This window comes from Aricia agestis, chromosome 3, assembly GCF_905147365.1.
Source record: "Aricia agestis chromosome 3, ilAriAges1.1, whole genome shotgun sequence".
In the NCBI taxonomy this organism is placed as follows: Eukaryota; Metazoa; Arthropoda; class Insecta; order Lepidoptera; family Lycaenidae; genus Aricia; species Aricia agestis.
In genome coordinates, this window is record NC_056408.1 from 2,335,992 (window position 1) to 2,363,947 (window position 27,956).

Here is a 27,956-nt window from a genome sequence, read left to right on the forward strand (position 1 = left end):
CACAAGCGATCACGTTTAGCCCGTCAGCATTATCGGACGGGTCAACGAACGCCGCCGCTGCCGCCCCCGCCCGCGCTCCCCTCCCGGTTGCGCCGACGCCGAGTCCACAGGCGACTCAGCAAAACTACGCGACTGTTGCTGGTCGCCCCGCGCCTCCCATGCGGGCGCATAAAAATGGGGAAAATGAGAGCCGTAAGGCTTCGGAGAGTCGCAAGACTACGGAGAGCCGCAAGGCTACGAAGAGCCGCAAGGCTAAGTCTTCTCGACCTGGCAAGGACGAGAAGACTACATCAGTAAGAAGACATCCCTCCACTTGAGAGTCGAGCGTCTGCAGTCTCGCCACAAGGTCAACTTCAGTTCCTTTGTGGTGAGAGTACCGACGCATCTTCTCCCAACCTTTGAAGCGGAGGAATTCTGGCCGACTGATGTGGTTTACCGAAGGTTCCGGGGGAGACTCCGGAATGAAGCGCGCGTCACGTCGCCGTTAATTCGTGATAATAGTGTAGTTGTTAAGTTTATATAATTTTTATGTATGTTAATTGTTAGTCATTAAGGTATAGGTATATTGTATGGGCCTACGTAGCCTGATTTAAATAAATAAATAAAAAAATTAATCACGTGAGGCTTCCATGAAGTTAATATAACTAGCGGAATAAAGCAACAATCTCGAGCTGTCAAACGAAACCGAAATAGATTTACGTCTGAGTGTAAAAAATAATAACTTGTTTACGTATAGGTAGGTACACTTACAGAAGCATCTTTCTAAGAGATTACATTGTCAAGGTGCCGATAAGTGCCGACAGGACGTCATACATGAAAAAAATTGGTTCTGTTGTCATGTATTACACGTCTCTTTTTACCACGCAGTGTTACTGATAGTGACATCTCGCTTGCTCAGGCCTTTGTTTCTCTATTCCGTATAATATTAACTTTATTGAGGCTTCAAAGGGTTTTGATAAAAATCACGAAAATATACAAGGGGCTCAACCCAAGTACCTCAAGAACCGCTAAAGCTAGACTTATATTTAAAAAAATGCTGAAAAAGATCACGCGATTAATGACAGGTCCCTGTGACCTGCGGCAGGTCTAAAATGGTTACTTTCAGTAATGGGCATTGTCCAAAAAAAGTCACATGTACTTTTTATATTTTTTTTCGTTAAAATAGAGTATTTTAAGAATATAAATTAAATAATTTTGAAATTCATTGGCTAGTTTTTTCTCAATAAATTTTTAAAGTTTCGCTCTGACGTCATCATCGGCCGCCAATTGACCTCTGCATATGTTTTAAATTTCCTTTCAATCTTATTTATAATGTCGGGTTCGTCAAATGCAAGTTCTCATTATGTGAAAGCTGATACGAGAAGCTTACCAAAAGTTCGAAACGTAATGTTGGTCAAATTTATTGCTGATTTAACGCCATTGAAGGTCAAACAAAGGTTAAACATATTTGTTCAAAAATATAAGTAACTAATGGGTTATTTTTTCGTTTATATACAGAAAAACGATCACTGACCTTATTCCTCGAAATATTTTTGTAATGAGCAAAATTAAAAAAAAATGGACAATCCCCATTGTTATATTGTTTTGGGGGAGGTTGCTCCACATGAAGAATTATATTCAGCCATTTTAGAAGCGTTTCTTACACCTTGTTTTTTTTTACTTGTCTAGCATCCAAAGAAATACATCAAAGGGTCAATTTAGACCGCCACGCGACGCGTAGACTATGCATTTTTAAATTTGTACTGAATTTTAATTGCGTGAGACGTCTTGCAAATCTGTCATACCCATACAAATTTAGAATTACATCTACGCGTCGCGATGCGGTCTGAATTGACCCTAAGAATTAAAAAAAATCTGGGATGATAAATAAAAGACATGGTATGTTTAAAGTGGTGTATTGGTGGCGCTACAGCTGGTGTGGCGTGCGCGGTCGCGGCGCCGGTCTCGGCGGCGGGCGCGGCGGCGGCGGCGGGCGGCGCGGGGGGCGGCGACGGCGGCGGCGCCAGCAGGCCGCGAGAGTGGCGCCCGCGCCCCCCGCCGCGCCCAGAGCCCACCACCCCGCCGTCACCCACTCCCAGCCCGCCTCGCCCTCCGCCGAGCCTGGGGGACCGACATGTCACCGACCGATAACGTAACGGCTCTACACTTGCACTAGCGCCGTAAACTAACGGAAACGTATGGATATAATTTACAGAAGTATAGACTTATATCACTATTCAAACTCGAGAATAGACCACCTCTTGCAATGGCAGGCGCGGCGTAGTTCATGCACATCTTTACGTCAACGTAGCCTAATTATTTCGAGTTAGGTCATTTAGCTACGTCTTAGTGCTTTCGTGCTAGGTACACAGTTTGACATTAAACACGTTTTCGTAAGACTTAACTTGTAATAATTATGATGTACTTAGAGATTTTCATGTTAATTTACGGCGTTTCGCTGCGTTAGTGTAGAGCCGCTAATTTTGAAAACGCGCGGTTCTGGAAGTTTCCAAGCCAGATAAGGATGTACCTCCAAGAAGCTAAAAGAGTACGGTGATAACTGATAAATATAAAAATACCTACATAGCCATATTTTGTCAGATTCTAAAATATTCTCTAATTATTTAGTGTTAAACGAAATAAATCATAAAATTAAATTGTTCCGAGTGGAAAACTTCGGGCAACTTTTTCGTTGATTCGACTCTATACCTAATAAGTATATTTAGTTTTTACCTTCGAATTTTACCTACTTTTCCTTAGTTATTCACTTCCAGCGAGTCCCAGCCATTTTTAAAACTTTAAGACATTTTAAAGGTAAGTACTTACGTTTATGGGTTAGTACTTATGATTAGGTAGGTAATTCATGCAAAAATAAATAAGCAACCAAAACCACAGCAGTAGAGATATCACACAGAAGCATTGAAACAGAAGGCGATGCACTAACAACTCCTTCCCCCTGATTCATGAAAATATCTCGTCGCTAATCCATGCTGCCTTTGTCTGATACATTAAAGAAGCCACTCGATAGACAAAGACAGTCACGTGGATAATTTTAAGCGTGGTGTAGATATTTTTACTAATAAGGGGTCTAACATTTTACGAATCTATGGATGCACTATACGGTATAACTATGAAGCAGTTGCGGTGATGTATTTGTCGAGTTTTCTTCGGATAGTAGTGGATTATGATGAAGTGTTCAAGCTAAATTGCATCACGTAACCACATGGGTAGATCGACTTTTTCACAGATACTCGCAAAAATTTGCGTCCTACCCGCAGAAGCACGAGGGTGGAATGGGATGATAGCCGGCGGGAGCAGGAGGGAAGGTATATATAGACTCACGTGCGCAGCGCCCGGTCAGTGCGGGGCGGCTAGCACAAGCGAGAGGGCGAGCAGCGCGGAGCGCGGCGCCAGACCCCCCGCCGCACCGCCTGCGCACACCGCTGCGTCAGCCGCGTCGGCCGGGCCCACCCCGCACACGACACTCTACCTTCCGGCACGTCTCTACCGACCGCAGCAGCCGTCTCGCCACCATAAAGGGACTCGTAGAAAAAGTTGTCAGCACGGTGGAAACGACCAGAATGTAAAAGTTTTTAAATACAACACTAATATCCTAGCTACTCTCAGTGATTACGGCCGCCGCGTCTACGCATACACTACATGAACGTGATTTCAAACTAGACGTTATGCACCAGACCGAATCAATGAGAGTTAACTGAGGTCGAAAAGAAAAACGAATAGTCGGAGACGGAGATCCCGCGCCCCATAGTGCGATGACTCAATGCAAGCTTCGTCCCATCGGATCTACGGCCTAAGGAATTCCAATCGGTTCTGAACTTGTGGAGCGTCCACGTCGAAACAATGTGCGGCGAGTAACTCTCGTGAGTCATCACAGTACAGTACTTTAGGTATTCGGAAGAGTTTGAAAATAGTGAATCAAAAGGATGAGTGTATAAATGAAGTATGTGAGTAGTAAAAAAGTTTAAAAGGGGGTATTCGTAAATAAAATGATCCATAATCTTGCAACATCGTCAATATATTATTATGATATTATCAACAATTAATAAATTGTCAAAATTCTAACACCTACCGATTTCGTTACAGGTCCTCTGAGACAAAGATTGCATTGAATCCTTAAAATACTGAGAAGGTACAGTAAATGTTATTTAACTTTTAAGAAACATGTTAAGGTTATACAATTTATACATACAGTTTCTTACATTTAGATCAATAAAAGGAGCAAACAGTGTTTATTTTGAGATAATTATTGTTAAAAACACTATTGTTATTATTAGGTAAACTACATAATATTGTTTAACTTGAAATTCAACATGACATAGAACACTTTATTTCAGCTACTATTTTTATTGAAACCTACTAATCGACCAAAGAAATTCTAGTTGTAAGTTAACTTATCCTACTGACTGCACTTACCTTTGTCACAACATTTGTCTGTGGTGTCTTAGCTTAATAGCCAAGTAATACACAATTTTGCAGGTGTACCTACATAATACTTATCCTTATTACTGGAATGTTGTAACAAAAAATGTTATTGGGTATGCCCCTATCTAGCCTCTCCTTTAAAGTAATTCTTTTTTTTGTGATATAATGAATGTTCGATCTCGCGAAAACCTTAATTCTAACTAATCGTACATTTGGTCGAATAGTAGGTACGGTATAATATCTCCTCTATTTGAATACTCATTTCACTGTGAAACTATCTACGATAATATCAATTCACACAATACACACATTCAACTCTTAAATTACTGGTTACTCCTTTACACACTACAATTTAAAACTCGTATTAAGGTTTTAATATTTTGCAACAACGAAATGCACAGGTGACATCGTGTAATATTTTCAAAGTGTGCACGACATACGAACACTTTTAAAATTTAGAATAGTTTTTAGTTTAATAGCCAAGGCCGGAATTTAGAAAACGTTTTAACAAGCTTACCAAACATTTAGCCAATCAAGGAAACATAAGAAGCATATAGATATTGGATACGTGGCACGGAACACGCGTTGGCGCCCAACGTGGGGCCGGGGCTGCGAGACACGATGAACCCGCTCGCTACGTCGGTTGGTACATATTAAATATCTATTTGCTATCGTCTATGCTAATCGATCTAAGTAGTTGCTCAATCAGTAGTGATCTAATTCTACCATAATTTTGGGAAGATTACGTCAACGTTCTCGTGTCAGTTGCAGAGAGCTGGGTAGTGCCAATGTGCGGAGAATTCTAAAATTTAAGCTTTCGGGGAGGCAGTGAGGTAACGCCAATTCGTAATTTTGTAGGCCGAGAGTTGTAAAAATATTAGCTTCGGAGAGTCATCCTTCAAGTTGAAATTCTCGATTATAGTCGCGGAGTACGGTGTCGGTCGGGCGGGGGGTATACTAACAGTAGGCGGGCTTGACGAGCGCGGCGCCGGCGCAGTGCTGCAGGCCGGAGCAGGCGGCGCGCGGCGGCAGGCAGGCGCCGGCGCAGGCCGCCGGACACTCGCTGCCGATGCCGGCCGTGCTGCCCACCGTCACCTCCGTCCACACGGCGCGCCAGCCCCCCGCGCCCACTGACTTGTCTGCTATTATAAACCTGTAACATAAAGTAAAATACTCATAGAACGTACTCTATATTGCTTTGCGTCTTTTAGGCCTTCAATATTTAAAGAGATATTAAGGATTTTCATCACATTACACGGCCATCATACTAACGAGAGTCGTATGGAGTTGGACGAGGAGAGGTACTGCCAGCGGTCGGCGGGCGCCTTCTCCCCGCACAGCTCGAGCGGCGGGCCCGGGCTCTCGTACCACAGCCGCAGCACCGCCGCCGGGCAGCCACGCTCTGGAATGGTGATCGCGCTTAGTATCTGATGCTAGTGAAACTAGGCCCAATTATTAATGTTTTAGTTTAGTATTCGATTCTTAATGTTTTAGTTTAGTATTCGAATTCAAATAAATTTTATTCAGAGTTAATTTTTTACAATTTTTTTTCTGAACGCCGGAACTATGGTGCTTACCACCGGTTCGGGAACTAACCTGGCGAGAAGAACCTGAATCTGAGTATCTATAGTTAAGCCCGTGAGACAACAGGAAAGTATATGTGGCTTCAACATCGTCGCTTATTATCTGAGTTAGGCTAGCGATTACCCCTTCAAATCCAAGTCTTAACGTTGTGATTCAGTATTTAGCTATCGTTAAACTAATAATAAGACAACACAATGTTTACCGGAGGCCCAATCCCCTACCCTTTTCCCTTCCCTACCCTCCCCTATTTCCTTCCCTACCCTCCCCTATTCCCTTCCCTACCCTCCCCTATTACCCTATTCCCTCTTAAAAGGACGGCGGCGCACCTGCAGCTCTTCTGATGCTGCGAGTGTCCATGGGCGACGGAAGTTGCTTTCCATCAGGTGACCCGTTTGCTCGTTTGCCCCCTTATTTTATATTAAAAAAAAACTTCACCTAGTTACAATGTTAATAACACCGAGAATAATAGATATGTACGTAAAGTCGCCACTGTCGACTCCATTTTCAATTTTCAATTTTCAATTTTCAATTTCTTTATTTGCAAAATGTGAGTTAGTACTTAAAGATGTTAGTAGATTTCACAATGGTATCATCACATTTGCCCAACTGGGCATGCAAATGTTTAGCTTATAAACTACAATATAATAATATGAAATATTACAACACTATTCTTACAAATTAACAAAGTATAAAATATTATATATTCCAAATGTGTTACTTAAAAGAAGCTAATTTGTGCTGTATGGATATCTTATTTAAATATTACCAATTGTCAATAATAATAAATAATTAGACATAACAAAATCTATTATTATTAATCATGTTATAATTCATTATTTACTTAATTGTATTTTATGGAGAATTATTATATTTTAAAAGTCAATTTATAGGTAAGTATGGATTTTATTATGTCAATTATAGTCAATTTACAATTACAATAATTATTAATTATCAAAATATAAGAATAATAGTATGTCATACAATTCATTAAAAAATATTTTCATTTAAAAAGTCATTTACAGTATAATAGCATTTGTCAATTAAGAATTTTTTTAGATTTCTTTTAAACATATTTAAGTTTTCAATTTTTTTTATGTCCGTAGGCAATCTATTATAAATTAATGTTACCATGCCTATTACTCCCTTTTGCATAAATGTTGTATTACGGGTTATAGTCCCAACTCTTAATTTAAGTCTGTTGCTTTTAAGTTTTGGAAATATATTTATATTGGTTTTAACTAATAAGGCGCATTCAAGTATATACATGCTTGCAAGAGGGAGTATATTATATTTTTTAAAGTATGGTACACAACTTTCATTCTGTTTTAAACGAAAAACGGCCCTGAGACATCTTTTTTGTGCCTTGAAAACAAGTTCCCTATTGGATGAATTACCCCAAAAGACAACACCATATCTCAAAGAAGACATAACGTAGGCATTAAAAGCCATTAAAACAGACGATGTATGTGAGACATTATTCAGCATATAAAGAACGTATGCATATTGATGCAGCTTCTTACACAATGAGTCACAATGAGCTTTCCAATTAAGTTTGTCATCTAGTATAATACCTAAAAATTTTGTAGTTTGAGTATCTTCTATCGGGATTTCTTGATATTCTATATTTAATTTGATTTTATTTGTACGTTGATGAAATTGAATCATTTTAGTTTTTTCCAAATTTATTATTAGATCGTTCCTTTGAATCCATTTTATAATTTTTTTTATGCTTTCATTTATTTGTTCTTCAAAATTTTTATTGATTTGTTCAAAAATAGCTGTACTGTCATCGGCAAATAAAATCATAGGATCCCTTATAGCTCTAGGTAGGTCATTAATATATATTAAGAACAAAAGTGGTCCTAACACACTGCCCTGCGGGACTCCGCATGTAACAGTTCTGTATTTAGACTTAAAATTGGTCTCTGTATGTGTTTTTGGACAGATATTTACTATTTCTGTCTGTTGTTTTCGACCCGTTAGATAAGATTTTATAAGTTTTAAGGCTACACCTCGGATACCACTACGTTCTAATTTATTTAACAATATTTTGTGATTCACACGATCAAAGGCCTTTGACATGTCCATGAATATAGCCACAACTGATTTTTTTTTGTCAATGTTAGGTATTACGTGTTGAAGAAAATTGAAAATGGCTAAATTTGTAGATTTATTCTTTCTGAATCCCATTTGCTCCTTGCATAGAATATCATTTTTCTCAAAAAATGCATTCAATCTGTTGTAAATTGTCTTTTCAAAAACTTTTGATAAAACAGGATTTAAAGTGATAGGTCTGTACGAGTTCATACTTTCTTGGTTTCCCTTTTTAAAAAGTGGCTTTACTATAGACGATTTTAAATGGTTAGGATACACCCCTGTTATAAGGCACTGATTTACAATGTGACTTAAGACCGGGCTTATATTACCTGCAACTTCTTTAATGATGCTCGTTGATATTCCATCGTATCCTGTGCTATGTGTGTTATTAATTGATTTTATTATTGTAAGTATTTCACTCGGGTCAGTAGGATTCAAAAAGATTGAATTCGAACATGTAGTGCTTGTGTTATTATCATTTAAATTATTATTTTCATTAGAGTTACATTTAGTATTATTATTTTCCGATAATTCAATAAAATAGTTATTAAAGTGTTCTGCAATTTCACACGGATTTTCTACTAATTTGTCACCATATTTTATTTTAGTTATTGTTTTTTTATTATTTTTTTTATTGTTTTTTACTTTATTAATAATGTTCCATGTTGTTTTGGTTTTATTTTTTGAATTATTAATTAAATAACTGTTTTGTGATTTTTGTGTTAGTTGTATTATTTTTTTTAGCCTTTTTGAGTATTCCTTTAGATATATTTTAATTTTTTGATCTTTTGTATGTCTGTAATTCCATAATAATAACCTTTTCTTCCTACAACACTGCCTAATTCCTTTTGTAAGCCACTTACATATTTTATTATTAGACTTTTTTCTTATTTTGTGAATCGGAAAACACAGGTTATATAGCAAAAGAAATATGTCAATAAATGAATCATATGCCTTGTTTGGGCAATTTTGTTTGTAAACTTCATCAAAAGAAATACTCGATAAATAATTTTTAAATTTACTTATGTTATCATTGCTATAATCTCTTTTATTTATGAAGTAGTATTTATCTGTTTTACCTGGCTTATTAATTTTATATTTCAATAGTTGAGCTGTATGATCAGAAAGTCCTAAGTCTATAACGCTTGAAGCTTCATTGTCTTTTATATTGTGAATTATATTATCTATACATTTCCCGCTAACTGGACGAGTAGGTTCTTTTACAGAAAATATCATATCATAACCAGACACTATGTTCTCAAATTTATCTATTGTTGGTGTTTTATTTAAAATATCCAAATTGAAATCACCACACATAACAATTTTTAATTTCGGTTTGTAACTAATTTTATCAAGGATTTCTTGCAACGTCTTGAAAAATGTATCTAAGCAAGCACTAGGTGGTCTATAGATGCAAATAACTACAAGATTTAAGTTACAAATTTTTATAGCTGAACATTCAATTATTTTAGGTATGCTTAATTTTACAATTTCATGTAGTGTTTCGTATGTAAATGAGTTCCTTACAAAAATACAAGATCCTCCATGCCTACTCTTTCGAGAATAATGTGAGGCCAACTTATAATAGGGCAAATTAATTAATTCAGTGTCATCGTCAACCATATTGTGTTCGGTTATGCATAAAATGCTTACATTAGTCGGGTTATTAGTGTTTTGTGCTAATTCATCCAGATTTACATACAACAAATCACACTTAGATAATAGTCCATTAATATTCTGGTGCATAATAAATATTTTATCACTGGCGAAAAAGATGATCCGCAAGATTGTCTTCTACTTCAGGAAATGTTATAACATTACTAAATATATTTTTATCATTGTCATTATACAATATAGATTCTGTTTGTGTATTTTTGTCCAAGACTATTATGGAATTACGTTTATAACTTGCCAATTTTTCACTTATATATTTTTCATATTTATGTTTATAATCCAAACTAATAATAACCCTAGCTAAAGATCTACTTAAGATTAATTTAAAATTATGTCCTATGGGTATAATCCTGCTGTAGTCCATATTGAGAAAAATGTTTTTATAGATATGACACATATGTTCTATGAGATTATTTAGCATTATTTCATTTAAATTTCTATTCTTGGGTACCTCTGAAATTATAATATTTGGAGTTTTATTGTTCTCAAAAAACATTCCCAAGTTAACTTTAACTTTAGTAGGATTATCATCATTACAACCACCTAAGATAATTATATAATCATTTTCAGTTAGTTTATTTACATAGTTTTTATGTGTATTTAGTATGTCACAAAATTTTGCTCCAACTTTCCAAAAACTCAGTACTTCAAACTTATCCCCTAGAATTTGTTGTAATGTTTTGCGTACGCCTTTTGCCTGGTGATCTCCTAAAATAAGAACCTTGGTACTTTTGTTATCTTGCTGATTTTTTTGTGAATTTGTATCAGTAGTAACAGTCTGTTTGTCTTCCGATGTTGGGGTTATGTTTATTTGTTTTATTTTAGCACTATCTTCTTTATTAATTTGGTTTATTTTACAATTATTTTTTATGGACACATTTTCAGGAATATTTACTGGATTTACATCAATGTATTTTTGAGGTGTGCTCTGTAGACTATAGGATCTGTTAGCATCATATAATTTGTTCCTTTTCCCTTTGCGTAGTGTTGGGGTGTTTGGATTAGTTGATTCTAATTTCTTATATGTGTCGATTATTTTATTTTTTTTGTCAATTTCATGTTTTAATGCTTGTATTTCGAGATTTAAATTTTCGATTTCATTATTAGCTGAAAGAAGCTCATTTGAGATATTATGCAATCTTTTAGCTTGTTCTATACAGTCTGGACAGGAATCGGTAAATGAGTTGCTAGGCATACTATTCATTGTTGTGTCAAATATTGGTGATTCTTGTGTGTGAATATTTGATACGGATCTTGACCTTCTTCTGCGCAAAGTAACAAAATCTTCGTTATAAAAATCCATTTTTATTTAAATTTATTGCTCTCAATGATTCAATATTATTAATTATAATAATTATTTGTCAATATTGTGTCTCAATTGATTATTCCTTTGTCATAAATTTTTTATTTAGATAAAAATAAACTTTGTCTATGGTTTTTCTGTCAAACTTCAATTTCGTCTGTCAAATGTCAGATGAGATGTTGTCAATGCCAATATGGTTGTCTCATCATAATTTTGTAAAGTCAACGAATTTATTAAATTTTGTTTGTTATTTTGAAAGTTTAAATGTAAATAACGGCTCACCTTCCATAAGATGTTAAAACAAAATGTTCTTGTTATATGTGTATGCTTTATCATATATTATGCTGACAGGCAGTACTTATACTTGATCAAAGAATTCTTGAAAGGAATATGTGAACATATTTTAGTTTAAATTGCACTCCTTTTATTTAAAACAGCAAATATTGAAAATGAATTAATGAAAAAGTGCTTGATAAAATGACACTTGACACAATTTATTCCCAGGTTTGTACTTAGGTGATATATTTTATTCAAAAACTCATAAAGTTTTACACTTAGCTTCTTGTTGTTGTTATAATTATACACTCCTTTCATGAAATCTTGTATATTATCTCCAAATTAAATGATTTGGAGCACTATCACTAGGTCACTCTACTCGGAATCTTTGTTTTATATTATTTTAGGTGATATCACAGCACAATTATATTTTCAGTAGTTCATTGACTATAATTATTTTGTTTTGTACACTATTTACATGTAATAATACAAAATTTCAATTTTATTTCAATAAAATAAACAGAGCTAGTGTTACTGTGGCTAGTGTTGCCAGCCAAAAAAAAAAAAAAAACTCACTCCAAAATGTTCAAGTTCATATTATAAGCTGCTAAGAGTTAAAACATACCAGTGAGATGTCCCTCCACAGCGAAGTGGTCGAAGTTGATGAGCAGGCGGCGGCCGGGGCGCGCCGTGATGAACCAGTTGCAGACGCGCGCCGCCGCCCCCCGCTCGGGCTTCTCGTACGGCAGCGGGTACCGCGGCGACGACACCGCGCCCCACGCGGACCCCGACACGTTGCCGCCGCAGTCGCCGAATATGGACTTCGCCGGCTGATGCGACAGATCCAGAGTTAACAAGTTCGTACTACGTAGAATCTTATAATAATATTACCCGAGTTCTCTTTCATAAAAATCAGTAGTTTAGGCGCTACAGTAGAGCAAACACATAATAAATGCCTGCAATAGCAGGCGTTTATTATATGTTCAATAGAACTCATTGCTATTCCTTTCTGCTTTGCCCATATTGTGTAAAGGTATAAAAATCCAAGACTAAAATACTTCTTACTTTGGGCGCCAAAAGCTTCTGACACTCGGCGCCCAACGTGGGGTCACAAATTCACTTGTCTTTTGTCTATGGTCGATATGCGTTGCCTATTATCTACATCCTAACTATTTTACTCTATTAGAAATGACGTCACCTTCTCTTAACCACCAAGAGGTAGTTTTACGCTTATTCGGTGACACGTTATTATGTTTTAGTCTCACCTCAAATATGTATCTTGCTTTGAATCCAGATGCCACCGAGTCGTGGTCCGTGTGCAGAGCAATGAGTAGCCCTAGGGCGCCTCGCGGCGACTGTAGCGGCCCTGGGGTCGCAGGGCCACACCAGCGCCCTAATGGCACGCGAGAACCCTCGCGCCCAGTCCACCACGCCTCCAGCCAGTCCTCCGTGCATGTGGCACCCCTGGGAATAAGGGACAGAGTTTGCTCTTATACCTTTTATTTCTAGATTTTTTGCATGTTTTACTATGAACGTTTACCATAACCAAACTAGCTTCACAGCAAAGTACCATAAAATGATAATGGTGTATTATTTAGTCCATTGGCAACTTTTATAGCGTAGCATTGTGTCATTAAACTGCTTTAAAACTTTTCAAGAGTACTGTACTGCAACATTACACATAGCAGATGTTCCAGAATAGTTTAATATTTGCCATAATATCATACAAGAGATACTCACCCATACAACCCAGCGGTGGCGTTCCAGCTATCAGCACGCACCTTGAAGTGGTCGAACACGACGGTGACCTGCTCATTGGGTGCCGCCACCAGAGTATACGTGCAGTTGGTGCGAGAGGGGTAGTTGGAGGGGTAGCGGGGGGAGTTGAACTCGCCGCTCTTCTTGGCCTCCGAGCGGTACGTGAACGCGCATTCGCCGCCTGGAGCCGCCGTGCCGGGGACGCGGTATTCTGAAATAGTATTAAGAGATCTATTAAGCATAATGCATTACATAATATAACGTGTCTTTGATTTTTGCTTAATTGATCTTTTATAAGGCGTTTTTATTTTATTTTGGTAGTACATAAAGTGCTCTTGAATTTTCCGACTTTTAGTTATAAAGCCTTGTATATTTCGCACGTTGTGTGATTGAAGGTTTGACGCTTTAAAACTACTTATATTAATTTTGGACCATCTAATTTCAGTATTCGAAACAACGACGATCATCGCCATTCCACGTACTCCTTTATAGCTCCTCGCCTAAAGCTGTCTCAAACGTATATTTGGCCTTAAACCCCTTGCCTTGCAGTTCGCCGGAGCTGAACACCAAAACGTGTCGAAGGCCGCCGGACAGCAACGGCGAAGGGCGGGGGCGCATCCCCGCAAAGCATCCGAACCAATGACGATCATCGCCATACTATAGAGTAAACAGTATACACTATTAAGATCGTCTCAAATCTACCTGTCTCGAACGTGTATTTAGCCTTGAACCCTCGTCCCTGGAGCTCGCCGGAGCTGAACACCATGACGAGGCGGGGGCCGTCGGACAGCAGCGGCGGGGGGAAGGCGGGGGGGCCGGGGGACGCCTCCCCGCACAGCTCCGCGTCATGCTTGTCGTAGGAATCCGTCGCCTCCTGACCTCGGAGGTACACCTTGAGGTAGCCGTCTGGGCAGGTGCTGGAGAGAATAAATGATATAGGTGTAAGCACTTTTTAAGGATTATTATGTTCTGTTGGAGACGAAATATAGTTTGGTCATTTTTAAAACCAAGGTTTGCTGATGAATGTAAAATCAGCCTTTGTGTTCTAAAAGTGATAGGATTGAATTGATGACTTATTGCTTACTATGAAAAGTGTTTGGAAAGGACAAGACTTAGAAGAGACTTACTCTGGCTTAGCATCTCCCGCCTTCGGTATCGAGAAGTTCTGGAACTCCAGTCGCACTCTCTCCAAGTTCTGTGAGTCTTGCATGCCATATATAAAATATCTGTAAATAAAGAAGTTTCAGTAACTTTTGAGACGTAAAAGACAAAGACAGGAACATTAATTTGCTGTATAACTGATTAGTTGTGTAATTTTTTATTAGTATATTCCTGACGGTAGTCCTGACGGTAGTCGATACTAGGATTAATCATACATGTAAATTCTTAAGACACCTAGGTGACATATTAAGGTATACGCACCTACAAACAACTTTTTGTATATAGAGGAATGGATAGTTGGGATGGTAGACGAAGCCGGTGGACTCCTTCTTGCTGAGGATCTTCTGATCGCACTCCGAGCCCCGGATGTGTTCCGCGTCGTGCTTGCTTATAAAATCTGAAAATAATATTATAAATCTCTTGTTAAAATTCATAATTTAAATAAATTAGGATAGGATAATGGAGTATTAAAATTGTTCTGTAGTTTCAACAACAAAAGCGAGTCTTGATTGATACTTGAACTACGGAGCATAATTATATGATTAAAGGGCTGTCATTGTACTAGAATTAAAATACACATAGCGATAGCATTAAAATAACACTAAAAATCCTTCACCAGACTGCGGCTTTCAAAAATTGAATAGCCTCAAAAACGTAGATCCGTCAACTAGAGTAACCCTGCCGAGTGCTGATGCCAAGTGCAATGGATGGAGGTCAGTAACTCACCTAACTTGACGAAGCTCTCGGAGAACTCGAAGATGCCCTTGAAGCCGCGGTTCTGCGTGTTGGCGGCGCGCTGCAGCGTGAAGAACGTCACCAGCAGGCGCTCGTGGCTGGAGTACAGCACCAGGTTGCGCTGCTGCCCGCAGTACGTGCCGATGATCGCGGACGTGTTGTCGGCGCCGTCGTACACGCGCACCCAGTCGAAAGGACAACTGATGGTGGGATATTAATAATCAATAGGCGTTCGTGTTCTTCGGGCGTGTGAGCGAGAGAAATCCGCCCAAGGAACGCGCACGCCTAATGTAGGATCACCCTAAGTGGTCACCTGGTTTGTGATCATGCTTTTAATTCATAACCTAAGCGGCCGCATCCGGCCGCGATAACAATAGAAAAGCTATTGTGTCTCGTTATTCCACGATCGATGGGATCGATTATATTGCCGAACAAAACGTTGAATTAAATGTCATTAAAATTGTAAGCTCTAATTTGAAGTGCCCGTTTATTATCATCATAAGGGAGATACACAAATGCATTCGTATTTTTGTGTACTTGCACGACAATAACGTTTCTACAATTATTGTAGTAACTCTGTTCTTGCTAGCGTTCAATTCATAAAAGAACTTACTGCGGCCCGCCGAAGAACAGATCGAAGTCCCGGAACTCCAGGCGTATGCGCTGGCCGGGCGCGCCCACGAACTGGTAGTTGCACGTCACGTCCTTGGGGTAGATGCCGGGGTAGGTGGGCGACAGCAGCAGCCCCGTGCGCCACTTGCCCGCCTCGATCACGAACGAGCACAGCGTGTTCGGTACCGGAGTGCCCACTTCGAACTCCGCTGCAGACAAGAATAGCTTTCTCATTGGTGTAGGGACCACGCATAAAGTGCATGGTTGTGCTTTTAGTGTAGCAACTTTTGTAACAGTCTCGTCTTAACATCCGACATGAGTAGTTATTAGAAGTAGCTTTTAGAATAATGAGAAGCTTTGTCAGCTACGAAAAAGATATTTTAGTGAAATGAGTCACAATCCTGAGTCCCACGGGACGCGCGTAGCACGTAGCCGTAGATCGCGTAGACCGTAGCGCTACGGCGTAGACATCGTAGCGCTACGACGTAGGCTACGAACTAATAAAGTGTACAAGAAAATAAGTACACTTATTTTTTCATATTTTAGTGGAATCTTATTTAAAAAATGAAATATAGTTGTTGGAGTTTGGACATTGTCCATTCCCTCCAACCAAAAGTTTATTGTCCAATGGACAATGAGCTTTAGGTATAATCAAAATAACGTGGCACAGAATTTTATACGACATTTTATATTAAAAAGTTAGTACTTACCAGTACTTACCTCTATTTGCCGTTTGAACTTTTGGTCTTGAAATTACTTTTTGTTATTGAATTTGAGTGGCAATAAAAAAATATTTTTATAACGTATTATTATGTAAATTAAATAAAAATATTTCTAAACAATTTTTCAATTTTTTTAAAGGATTTTTATACAATAAACTGGAAAAATCGTTTTTCCGATTTAAAGTTAAAATTAATAAAATAAAAAATAAAATAAAAAATGTTTTATTTCTGAGTAAATTTGAATCAAATTTTTCAGAATGTCTACCTGATGCCTACCACCGGTTCGGGAACTAACCCGGCGAGAAGAACCGGCGTAAGAGACTCGCACGGGATCCACTTTTTACCAAAAAAGTGAGAGAAAAATTATTCTTTTAAAATAAAGTTTACAATTTTGTAACTTAATATTATATACAATGTCAACATACATAATTGTAAGTCATAATATAATAATGTAGCAAATGTAATAATGTAGCCTTGCAAGAAGCCATCCTACTCCCAAGATGTGCCATCTTCTATGAAATCATTGACCTTATAATAAGCTTTGGCACACAAACGCTCTTTGATTACTTTTTTAAATTTATTAATGGAAAGATTTTGAACGTTTTCTGCGATTTTATTGTAAAGGCGTATACATTGACCTTTAAAAGATTTACTGACTTTACTAAGTCTGATCACTGGCATGTCCAGCTTGTGCTTATTTCTAGTATTTCTACAGTGAATGTCACTTTTAACTTTAAATTTATTTATATTTTTTCTTACATATATTATATTATCCAAAATGTATTGAGAAGCAACAGTTAGAATACCAATTTCTTTAAATTTATCTCTCAGAGATTCTAAAGCAGACATTTTATAAATAGAACGTATGGCTCGCTTCTGCAGCACAAATATTGTATTAATGTCGGCAGCGTTTCCCCATAAAAGGATTCCATATGACATCCTACTATGAAAATAACTAAAATATACTAATCGTGCCGTGTCTTCGTCAGAAATTTCTCTAATTTTTCTGACTGCGTATGCTGCAGAACTGAGCCTACCTGCTAGATTAGCAATGTGAGGACCCCACTGTAATTTACTATCAAGTGTAATACCTAGGAATACAGTCTTATCTACCAAATTCATCTTCTCATCATTTAATAGCACATTGGTTTGGACTTGCCTAACATTGGGCAAAGTAAACTTTATACATTTAGTTTTACTAGAATTTAAAAGTAAGTTATTAACATTAAAACAATGTACTATTTTTGAGAGAGCACTGTTTACCTCGTCGTAGTTCGACTGTTGTCGCTTTACTTTAAAAATAAGTGAAGTGTAATCAGCAAAAAGCACTATCTCATTATTATTATCCTTTACTAGATAAGGTAAGTTTATATAGATTAGAAAACATTTATATAGATGAGAAAAAGAAATGGGCCTAAGATAGATCCCTGTGGGACACCTAATTCTATTTTGGTTCCATTGGACCTTTTACTATTTACCTCAACCCTTTGAGTCCTATTTTTAAGGTAAGAAGTCAAAAGGCTGAGAGCAGAGTCCTTTATGCCGTAGTGGCGCAGTTTCCTGATCAATGTAGCATGGTCAACACAATCGAAGGCTTTGGAGAGATCGCAAAACACACCTAAGGCATCCTGCGACTCCTCCCAAGCTTCAAAAATACTACAAAGAAGTCCTATACCAGCATCCGTTGTGGATCGACCCTTAAAACTTAATTCGGCAAAATTAAATTAATTTTGATAGTCTTCTCTTAATTCATACATATTCCAATCATATAGTTATTACATACATCCTCCATAGGGAATTCTAGAGTTATCGTCATTTTAACGCGACACAAGAGACCATCCAGAAGTAGCGGATATAGCCCACAGATGCGGCTTATTTTTGCAATATGGCCACCTCAGCTATAATTATGTAAGTTTGGTGCGAGGAAATTATTATTGTTATTAATTGTAGATGGTCGGGCAAAATATGGTCTTACGTTTCAGAGTATAATAGCTTTTATTTTTTACCTAACAAGAGTCATTACTTTACTTTGCCGTACCATATTTACGTATTGCATAGTGCACACTCATACGAAACTGTGTCGAACTTTTCTAATAAAGCTGAGCGCTGCCGCCTCGAAATTTAATCCTCATTTTACTGACTTTATTTAGACTGTGTAACATTATTTTGAAAGAATTTTGGTTTTGATTATCTTTGCATTTGTGTTGTTTTAAAAGAACAGAAAAGTGTTAATATTTGCTTTGTATCGTAGCATCTTAACTTTTGATAGATTTTATTTAAATGTATTTTATTTTATGAATAACAGCATGTGCCCGAGTAACAACGGCTTATAATATTATTATTTTTCAAATGGGATAAGGGCGTCATAGTTGATCAGTAAATAGTTTTTACTGCCATACCAAATATAACCAAAATTCGTTTAATACTTTACGTGTGGTGATATAACAAATACACACAAACTTTCCCCCTCATAGTGTGCTTAAACCTAAACAGTGGCGGCCTTACGGTGGCCCCGGGCGAAAGGTCTTTGCAAGGCCCGGGGGAAAGGTCTTTGCGAGGCCCTATGTCTTACGAAAAAAATACCCTGCAAAAGCGAGGCCCCGGGCGATTAGCCCGTTCGTAACCCCCTAGGGCCACCACTGTCATTAAGTACTTACAGGCATTTATAAACTGATAGGTCCCGGTGAAGAGCGTGGTGGGTGTGTGAGCGTGGTCGGTGAAGAAGGCGAGCGCGACCGCGCGGTGCAGCGACACGCGGCGGCGCGGTGGTATCGGCCCGCAGTACCGCCCACCGAACGCCGAGTTCACCAGCTCGCCCGCCTCCAGGCTCGCCATCTCCGAGTATATGTCCATGTACTCGTGCACGCATCTGGAAGTTATGTCTATGGGCTACCGGCATGGTGATTAAAGGTGCGCGTTCACCGGATTGGAATCAGAGCGGACGGACGGAGAACGCTTTATTCGAATTCAATTTTTTTCAAGTTCTGAGGAATACATACGTCAGAACTTGAAAAAAATTGTCGCATATTTGCGACGTCGATGTAACATAATATAGGTCAAGGTTGTATTTTACGATGCTTAATTCAGTTTTATTGTTTTGCTAAAGTATTTCCAGCAAATCTGCCCTCATATTATTTTGGGCATCTATAAGTCGAAGAATGAATTAGATCGGTATTCGGGTCAGTCACAAATGCTTTTACCCCAGCGACCTATATCGGTTACCGATTTTATTTCCGATTTATCGAATCTTTATGAAATTGGCCGAGTTTTAGGTTACTCTTACTAACTTTTAGGTTATCATAATTCGCATCTATGTCAAGATGCGAATTATGATAACCTAAAAGTTTCATACGACAAAAACCGATCCATAAGAATCGGATAGAAATAAACAAGTCTCAAATACCACTATAAGGACCGAAATACCGATCATGAATAAATCAGACGGACTCCCAGGAAAACGAGGTTAGCCGGTATATCTTGGCCGCTCCCCCTGTACTTTTTGAGGGGAATGTTTCGGGTCTGTGTTCGGGAAGGGTCTACTTACGCTGGCAGCTCCCCCACCGCCGCGCCACTGGAAATAACAAACAAACGTTTAATACAATTTATTGATGGCGAAAGTATTTCCCGCGCTAATTGTGGTGAACGGTGATACTGTTTTCGGTTCTCTATTGATATGTGAAGGGTAATTTATCAAATTGATAGTACGTTTCATCAATTATTAGTTATAGACTATCTAAGAGGAAACAAAACGTACATTAATGACCATTTACACCAGTTACCACTGCCTAGTCAATAACCAATAAATAAATAATAAATAAATAAAATATATTTTTATTCAAAATGGGTATTGGGTATCATGAAACATTTTTTGAAAGTCGAACGAAGAAACTACGTTGCCTACCACAGGTTTGGGAACTATCCCGCCGAGAAGAACCGGCTGTAGAATATTTATATTATAGAAAATGAATACAAGACATTTACAAATTATGAGATAGAAACAAAAACTTAAAACGATTAATTAACTAAATACAAAAACAAACGGCGACTTTTTTGTTATGCAGCAATTTCTTCCAAGAAGTCGTAAATTTTATGAGTAGGTATTCAATATTTTATGTATAATTTAGGAAATAAAATAATTATCCACGCCAAATCACCTTAGTTTTTGATTTCGAAATATCCTCTACAGTCTACTGCTTATCTTTCATATTATGCTACTATATTTATTGTAGAGTTTTAAAAATCAAAATGTGAACATGAATTTAAAGCAACAAGCGATACGATTGATGTCGCTTGTGCAAGGAATTAAGAACTAACGTGAATAAGGATAATTACATATTATTTTGGGTGATACTGAAATTGACATACTGGTAAAATTACGCCAGCCTTGGAAAAAAAACGATGATCTCATTCAAACTAGGTAGTTAAAAAAAATAGGCGCCACCACCCACTATAAACCAACCTCGTAACATTACAATATTGAGTCGCTGTCGCTGTCTAGCCACAATATGAAATTCCGGTAAACATACGTGCCTCTAATGTTAATAGCATTTGCTTAGCATATTCATTATTATATTTATCAGACAATGGACATGTATTGCTTGGCCTAGCTTTGTGAATTAATGTCAACGTAGGCTTTGTTATGCGACTGGGGGCCAGGACAAAATAGACTAACGACTACAATGTACAAATAGGAATGCGATAAAGTTAAAACTTTGTGACTACTTTTTAATTATACTACTCGATATTATCCAATTTTTCCTTGCTAACAGAAATTGGATGCTGAGTCAAAGAGATGTCCGAAGAGGTTCGAATGTTCTGAGCCTTAAGAGAACTTAGGATAGTTGGTAGGAGCCAAACCATCCCTTATCAGTCGAGTATGAGTGGTGTGTAGCGACTAGTGACTAGTACGTACTCTGGCGGCTTGCCCCGGAGGTCGAAGGTGCGGAACTCGACGAGCACGCGCTGTCCGGGCGCGGCGAGGAACGTGTAGAGGCACTGGCGCGTCTGGTTGAGCGGGTTGCTCAGCTCCGGCGCGCTGAACGTGCCGTTGCTGCCGCCGCCCCGGCTCACGAACGTGCGGTCGCACTCTACGACAAAAAATGAGGATTAGTATTGACTACAGACGATGGGACACCCATGACAGAGTTAGATTTTTCAGGGGATTAACTAGAGCAGATATTGCGAGTATGCATTAAGTATATTATATTTATATAAACTCCAGGGGATTGACAATTTTTTTCCTAATCTTTAATTGGCGATAGAGTTTAGTAGATTTGTAACTCATGTATTTCGATATCAGATCACCATCGCCAATGTCAGAGTGTGATGAAGGAGACAGTAATATAATACTACTTGAATGATACTTGAAAAATTTTATTTTCACCGGGTACGAAGTTCACCGGGCCAACTAGTGAACAATAATTATAATTCGAGTACCTAATAAAATACCCATAGAGAATTAAATATTGATACTTAGTCACGATTTCAAGATAGTCGAAGTTCGAAGTTGAAGTTGCTTATGAAGGGTTCCGTAGTTATTTGGAGCTTGAATTAAGAGCTTCTTACACATTATTTTAAAATAAGATTTAGGATAGGCCTATTTTAGAGTATGTTTTAGATAGTTTATAAAATACCATTATCACACTACGACTATGTATTACAATATATATTCTGTGGTAGTACTTCTAATTGAGAGCCAATTGGCGGAATTGAAGGAAAATGAGAATAAATAGGAAAAGTACTGTCTTTGTTCTATGATATTTTGCTTTAATACCTTCAAGAGATTCTTGTACCTCATAAGTATATTTCTTAAGTCTTATAAATATTGATACTATAATACCTTGTGCTTGTGATTTCAGGTTAAGGAAATTTGAGCTTTAAGTCGAGGTCCTTGAGGTTGGTATGCGCTACCAAAGTCTTCCAAATTAAAGATAATTTAATAAACAAGTTGGCCAAAAACAAACATAATGCGAAGGCGCATCCCTCGAGAGCCAACCTTTTACTACCATGTTCAATACCTTTTAATATTATTAAGAGCTCCTGAGTACGAGCTACAAGCTGTGATTTTGCTTCTTACTTTAATTTTGTACATAATTTGATTACCATTAATGTATAAAAAAATAACAATAATGCGTTCCTTAATTTCCTAAACCTTCTTTTCTATATTTTTATATGCCTCCGAGACATGGACCGCTGGCGCAAAATGCTCGGCATTCCTTGGACCGCATACCGGACAAACACGTCTATATTTCAGAAACTCAAAACTAGACAAAGAAACTCTTTGTCTGCAAATATCACTCTCCTTTTTGGCCACATAGCCCGCCGGGAGCCTTACAATCTTAAGAGTCTCATTCTAGCTGGGCAATAAGAGGGGGAAAGAGATAGAGGCAGAGTGGCCACACGATGGACAAACGCACTGCACGTTCCAGGAGGCACTTAATCAGGCCAAAAACAGAGACAAGTGGAGAGCCCTATCCCGAAACGCAAATTTTGGTGGCCACGTCCCTCAGCCATGAGGATACGAGACGTGGGAGAGCCATGCTTCGGCACGAATAGGTCGGCTCGACCGGAGAAATACCATGTTCTCACAGAAAATCGGCGTGAAACAGCGCTTGCGCTGTGTTTCGCCGAGTGAGTGAGTTTACCGTTAAGCTCAATCCCCTACCCTATTTCCTTCCATACTCTCCCCTATTCACTTCCTATCCCTACCCTCCCCCATTACCCTATTCCCTCTTAAAAGGTCGGCAACGCACCTGTAGCTCTTTTGATGCTGAGAGTGTCCATGGGCGACGGAAGTTGCTTTCCATCAGGTGACCCGATGCTCGTTTGCCCCCCTATTTCACAAAAAAAATAAAAAAGGAAATGATAGCAAGTAGCGATGGTAAAATACTAAATCAAAGTTCACACTTATCTCCCGGAAGAGGAATGAATGATCGCCATAATCTAGTGTCCGCTTCGTGCGCAATCAACAGACTGCAGTTTTATCTCGCTCCGAGTCACTAGACGCTTAATCGACTGAACAAATTATCAGCCCTCGCTAATAGTTCACTAATAAAAGTTAACGCTTGCAGATAGAAAATCAAAAGACAGTCTAGACCAGCCATTCTCAAAGTGTGCTAGACTTTGATCTCCGTCCGTCCGTTTGTCACCAGCCTGTATCAAACCGCGATAGCTACAGAGTTGAAATAACGAGTAAATAGCTAATATATTGTAATTTGTACTATACGTTTACCGCAAATTTTGATTGAAGGCATCAACAGTGCATACCCATATATTTTATTCTAGCGGTTCTCAAACTTTTTTGGTTGCGAAACCTTTTAAAAAAGTAAAATTTTTGTCAGACAATCCTTTGCCTTTGCCAAGCGTGTTACGCGGAGCCCTAAGGCTGCCTAGGGCTGCGCAGATCACGCTTTGAGAATGGTTGATTTATCCACTTTAAGCCTAAATGAGATGCAGTAGAATTCGTTATAGGCGTTTAATTATGGATCGCCCACACGCCGGCCGTGTTACATTCATTCATGCCTCATTCATATGTTGCAACTTGCAGCTAGCATATTGTATTCTTTTTAAAAAAAGGACCTTTCTTGTGCAAGCTATTGTGGGATTAGCCTCATGTGTTCTAAATGCATTGAGCGGGATTTCAAATGATAATGCGCGTAACGGGCGATTTAAAATATTTTTAAATGACTTTACATTTTATAATATTGATTATTATTATTTATTTATAAATATAGATCTGATAACAATCTTTAAAAGCATACAATTAAAATAGTATAACATGTAAGTTAATAATATCCATGCGTCAATTCTTTTTATACTCCATTTTGAACTACAGTAATAAAATATACTTATCTCTACTGAAGATATTATTGCTTTCTTCAATCACATCGCGTACTCTTACTTTTTAAGCTAATTTTTCTTTGAGAAGTTTTAGATACGTAACATCAGTGATATGCGACTTAGACACTAATTAGTAATTACCCTAATTAGGAGTTCCGAACACTGGGGGGTGCTGGGAGGCGGCGGTGCATTACACAAATACTAGAGCGCTTCAATAAGATCTCATCATGTCACATAAAATAACGTGTTTTTGATGTAATTTTAGGCTGGATTTATGCGTCGAGCGGTTTGTTTGGTCGCTCCACCGCGATACCACAAGCAATGTAACGATTTATTTAAGGCAATTCATATGACCTCACGGTGGCTCCACTCCACACATCGTAGGAATTGAGAGCCAACCCGCTTGTTCGCGCGGACACATATAAATCCAGCCAGCATAAGGGTTTGCGTTTTCGCGTTTTTTGCTAACTTTGAATTCTTGTTTTTTTTTTGTTTTTCTTATAATTATATTTTGGTATTTAATACTACAGCCACACAGAGAGGAAACGTCTGGCGTCAGTCTGAGACTGATGGACTGAACTGATGCCAGATTGACCGTGTAACACTCGTCTAAACGGCGTTTTCTCTCATTGTGACGGTCGGATCTTATTGAAGCAGTAAGAGAAGTGCACGTACTTGGAGGCTTAGTAGGCGAGGGTTCCGCCAGCGAGGCCGCGCTCGAGGGCTCCGTGGCCTCCCCCGCGACCACTGCGACAAACAACAGCTGTTAACCGACTGCATCAAACGAGGTACGCATTTTTACACGTACTATCAGAGAAATTGGTTCAGAGGCCGATGACGGACCTACGTTATTCGGTCTGGTTATGTCGTGCCCGATTAGGTCATTACGGAATTGGCAGAACACGACCAAATGACGTAGGTAAATAATCGCATAACACTAAATATATTGTATATCACGACCGACTCGTCATAGTTAAGACTTCAGTCTCAAAATCAGCGGGCAGCGCGGCGGGGGCGGCGGCGGAGCGTTCCAATGTATAGATTTATAATATAAATTTTATATGGACAGGCCGAGGACGCGAATGGCTCGCGGCTGCTTTCGAGGCCTGTCCATATAAATCTATACTATACATTGGAATTTGGAACGCGCCCCCGCCGCTCCCGCCCCGCTATCCGCTGATTTCGAGACTGAAGCCCTACAGCATACGAGGCCACTTACGAAACAATAAAAGCAACATTTCAGTGCATTTTCCTATTGAGTGCGCCGAGAGGTCGCGTTGCGAGATTATTGGTATACGGCGCATTATGGAGCGCAAATATTGTGCTACTTAGCGCTACTCGCTTCTATCGTAGGATTTTCACGTTGTAAATGCAAAATTCAGGCGCATTCTTCTAACTCGAATGTCAGATAGCGCGCGAACGAGACTGATTGAGAACCGACAGATGTATTAAGAAGACTGGTCTTCAAAGGCAAAAACTATTGCATAACTTTTAGTTATTGTGTGAAATGTACCCTTAGGCTTCTTACAGACGAAGGGCATGTAGTCAAAATGCATTCGCTCGTTTCGATAATGAAGTTAGATGTCAATAATGTAGGTACACCTAATATGTTTCACATAACGCATTGCAAGCATCATGACACTGATGCGTTGTACATTTTTGACCTCTTACTTCGAATCGAAATTAGCGAATGCATTTTGAATAAAGTTACTGTAACGTTAGTTACAAATCTATAACATTTCCTCAGAACTCATGGTACGCTCTATCTACAAGATCGTGGTATCTTTTAACTCATACAAGCATGCGGCATGCCCATCCCAACATAATGCCCGGTTCACATTATTCCAATGGTGCAGCGCAGGATTCGATCACAGGATTACGATAATGTAAACCCGCTATAACGCAAAATTCTTTTTTTTTATGATATAAGGGGGCAAACGACGTTTTGTACGTCTTGTAATGGGCCGGCTCGACCGGAGAAATACCACGTCCTCACAGAAAACCGGCGTGAAACAGCGCTTGCGCTGTGTTTCGCCGAGTGAGTGAGTTTACCGGAGACCCAATCCCCTACCCCAACCCCTCCCCTATCACCCTATTCCCTCTTAAAAGGCCGGCAACGCACCTGCAGCTCTTCTGATGCTGCGAGTGTCCATGGGCGACGGAAGTTGCTTTCCATCAGGTGACCCGTTTGCTCGTTTGCCCCCTTAAATATCATTCTAAAGTAAACATAAATTATCTCGGAAAAGAGACTCCGCTATTAATTTATAAAACTTCCCTGTATAATGGGGCGTAATAATGAGGGGCCAGGTAAATTCCGTTAAAGGTAAAGTGCTGAAGTTTAATCGCGATATTAAATATTTGAAGCGCTGAAAGTATTCCGGCAGTAATTAAGACAACTTCCCGAGCTGCGAGTTACATCCAACTTCGAAGTTGCGATTTATGGCGTAGTTTATGTTGCTCGGTAGATACTAGTGCTAATGATATTTAACTTAGTATTTGTGACTGTGATTTATATTTTGGCTGGCAAAATTGGCATTAATATGCGAGTTTTGCCGAAGTGTACTCTAATATTATTAAGAGAAAATTTACAATTGTATGCTTTGAACAGGCTCTTTAACTTCTGGGCCGAAAAATTGACCGACACATGATGTTATAAGAAAAGAGAATAATAGAAAAAAAGATAATTATTCATAGATAACTTTTTGCAACAAATTGAACGTTGAATATTTATCTTTTGGCACAAGGTAGAGGGTAAATGTTAAGGGCTAATTATTAAATAGCAAACAGTATGCTACTGCTGAAACTTATATTTTATTTACCTAATAACATTAGGACATTTATACGTGGGAGAGCCATGCTTCGGCACGACGAGCTATGCGACGGTTCTCACAGAAAACCGGCGTGAAACAGCGATTGCGCTGTGTTTCACCGAGTGAGTGAGTTTACCGGAGGCCCAATCCCCTACCCCAATCCCTCCCCTATCACCCTATTCCCTCTTAAAAGGCCGGCAACGCACCTGCAGCTCTTCTGATACTGCGAGTGTCCATGGGCTTTCCTTCAAGTTGCTTTCCATCAGGTGACCCGTTTGCTCGTTTGCCCCCTTATTTCATAAAAAAGGACAAAACCCTTGCGGGTTCTTGGCCTTTTAAACCAAGCAATCACTATTATACGATACTAGTTGACCGTAAATTATCTGAAAAAAAGTACACGATATTGAATCTTCCCGCAAAGCCTCGAGTTAGTAAGAATAAACTAATAAAAGAGTTAGAAAACAAGTATCCACCGAGTTCCAATTACAAAATAACTGCTCAAGTTTTTCAATACACCGAGTGATTTATCTTCTGGAAGTTTCCATGAGTTTTTATGAAGCCATCAGAATAGTTCTCTGTTTATAGACGATCAGCCAAACCACTGTTTTGTTCCTATAGTCTGTAGTTTCTTAAGTGTTATGGTTATGTTAAATCGATGGAATAAAGTCTCGAAACAATTTTCGGTGGTGTAATGTTTGCTGAAAATGGTGGTGGTTAAAAACCTGCATATTGGTTCAATATCACGTAAATGTCGGAGCAGAGGGCGCTAGTAGCACATACAGGTTGTTCGGGTGAACACCGTTATCCTTAAAACCATCAAATTAGCCCGTCAAAATGAACAACTTTTTCTATGAGAAATAATGCTGGGAAGTGGGAACTCAAAAAAATGCCGTCTTCATACCCATACATTAATTGCCCGGATCGGCAATTTGTATGGGTATAACGTTATGACTAATGACGACG

At 38.7% G+C, this 27,956-nt stretch overlaps 1 protein-coding gene across 3 annotated transcripts in view; it reads right to left on the minus strand.

Annotated features, from left to right (window-relative positions):
* Nucleotides 1-2,046: 2,046 nt before the first annotated feature.
* Nucleotides 2,047-27,956, minus strand: part of LOC121725381 (cubilin) — a 116,760-nt gene continuing 90,850 nt past the window's right edge. Inside the window, exons 4-19 of one of the 3 annotated variants that reach the window (XM_042112276.1) lie at nucleotides 24,859-24,930; nucleotides 21,257-21,431; nucleotides 19,889-19,915; nucleotides 19,002-19,213; nucleotides 15,624-15,831; nucleotides 15,002-15,210; nucleotides 14,537-14,672; nucleotides 14,242-14,340; nucleotides 13,817-14,031; nucleotides 13,097-13,325; nucleotides 12,622-12,820; nucleotides 11,982-12,186; nucleotides 5,695-5,824; nucleotides 5,385-5,575; nucleotides 3,322-3,410; nucleotides 2,047-2,100 (exon numbers count right to left, since the gene is read on the minus strand). In XM_042112276.1, coding sequence (XP_041968210.1) covers nucleotides 3,337-3,410; nucleotides 5,385-5,575; nucleotides 5,695-5,824; nucleotides 11,982-12,186; nucleotides 12,622-12,820; nucleotides 13,097-13,325; nucleotides 13,817-14,031; nucleotides 14,242-14,340; nucleotides 14,537-14,672; nucleotides 15,002-15,210; nucleotides 15,624-15,831; nucleotides 19,002-19,213; nucleotides 19,889-19,915; nucleotides 21,257-21,431; nucleotides 24,859-24,930 — 2,381 coding nt within the window. In that variant the 3' untranslated portion in view covers nucleotides 2,047-2,100; nucleotides 3,322-3,336. Of the gene's footprint in view, nucleotides 2,101-3,321; nucleotides 3,411-3,996; nucleotides 5,576-5,694; nucleotides 5,825-11,981; nucleotides 12,187-12,621; nucleotides 12,821-13,096; nucleotides 13,326-13,816; nucleotides 14,032-14,241; nucleotides 14,341-14,536; nucleotides 14,673-15,001; nucleotides 15,211-15,623; nucleotides 15,832-19,001; nucleotides 19,214-19,888; nucleotides 19,916-21,256; nucleotides 21,432-24,858; nucleotides 24,931-27,956 lie in introns of those variants that run through there. The other 2 variants (XM_042112278.1, XM_042112277.1) reach the window with 2 other exon arrangements.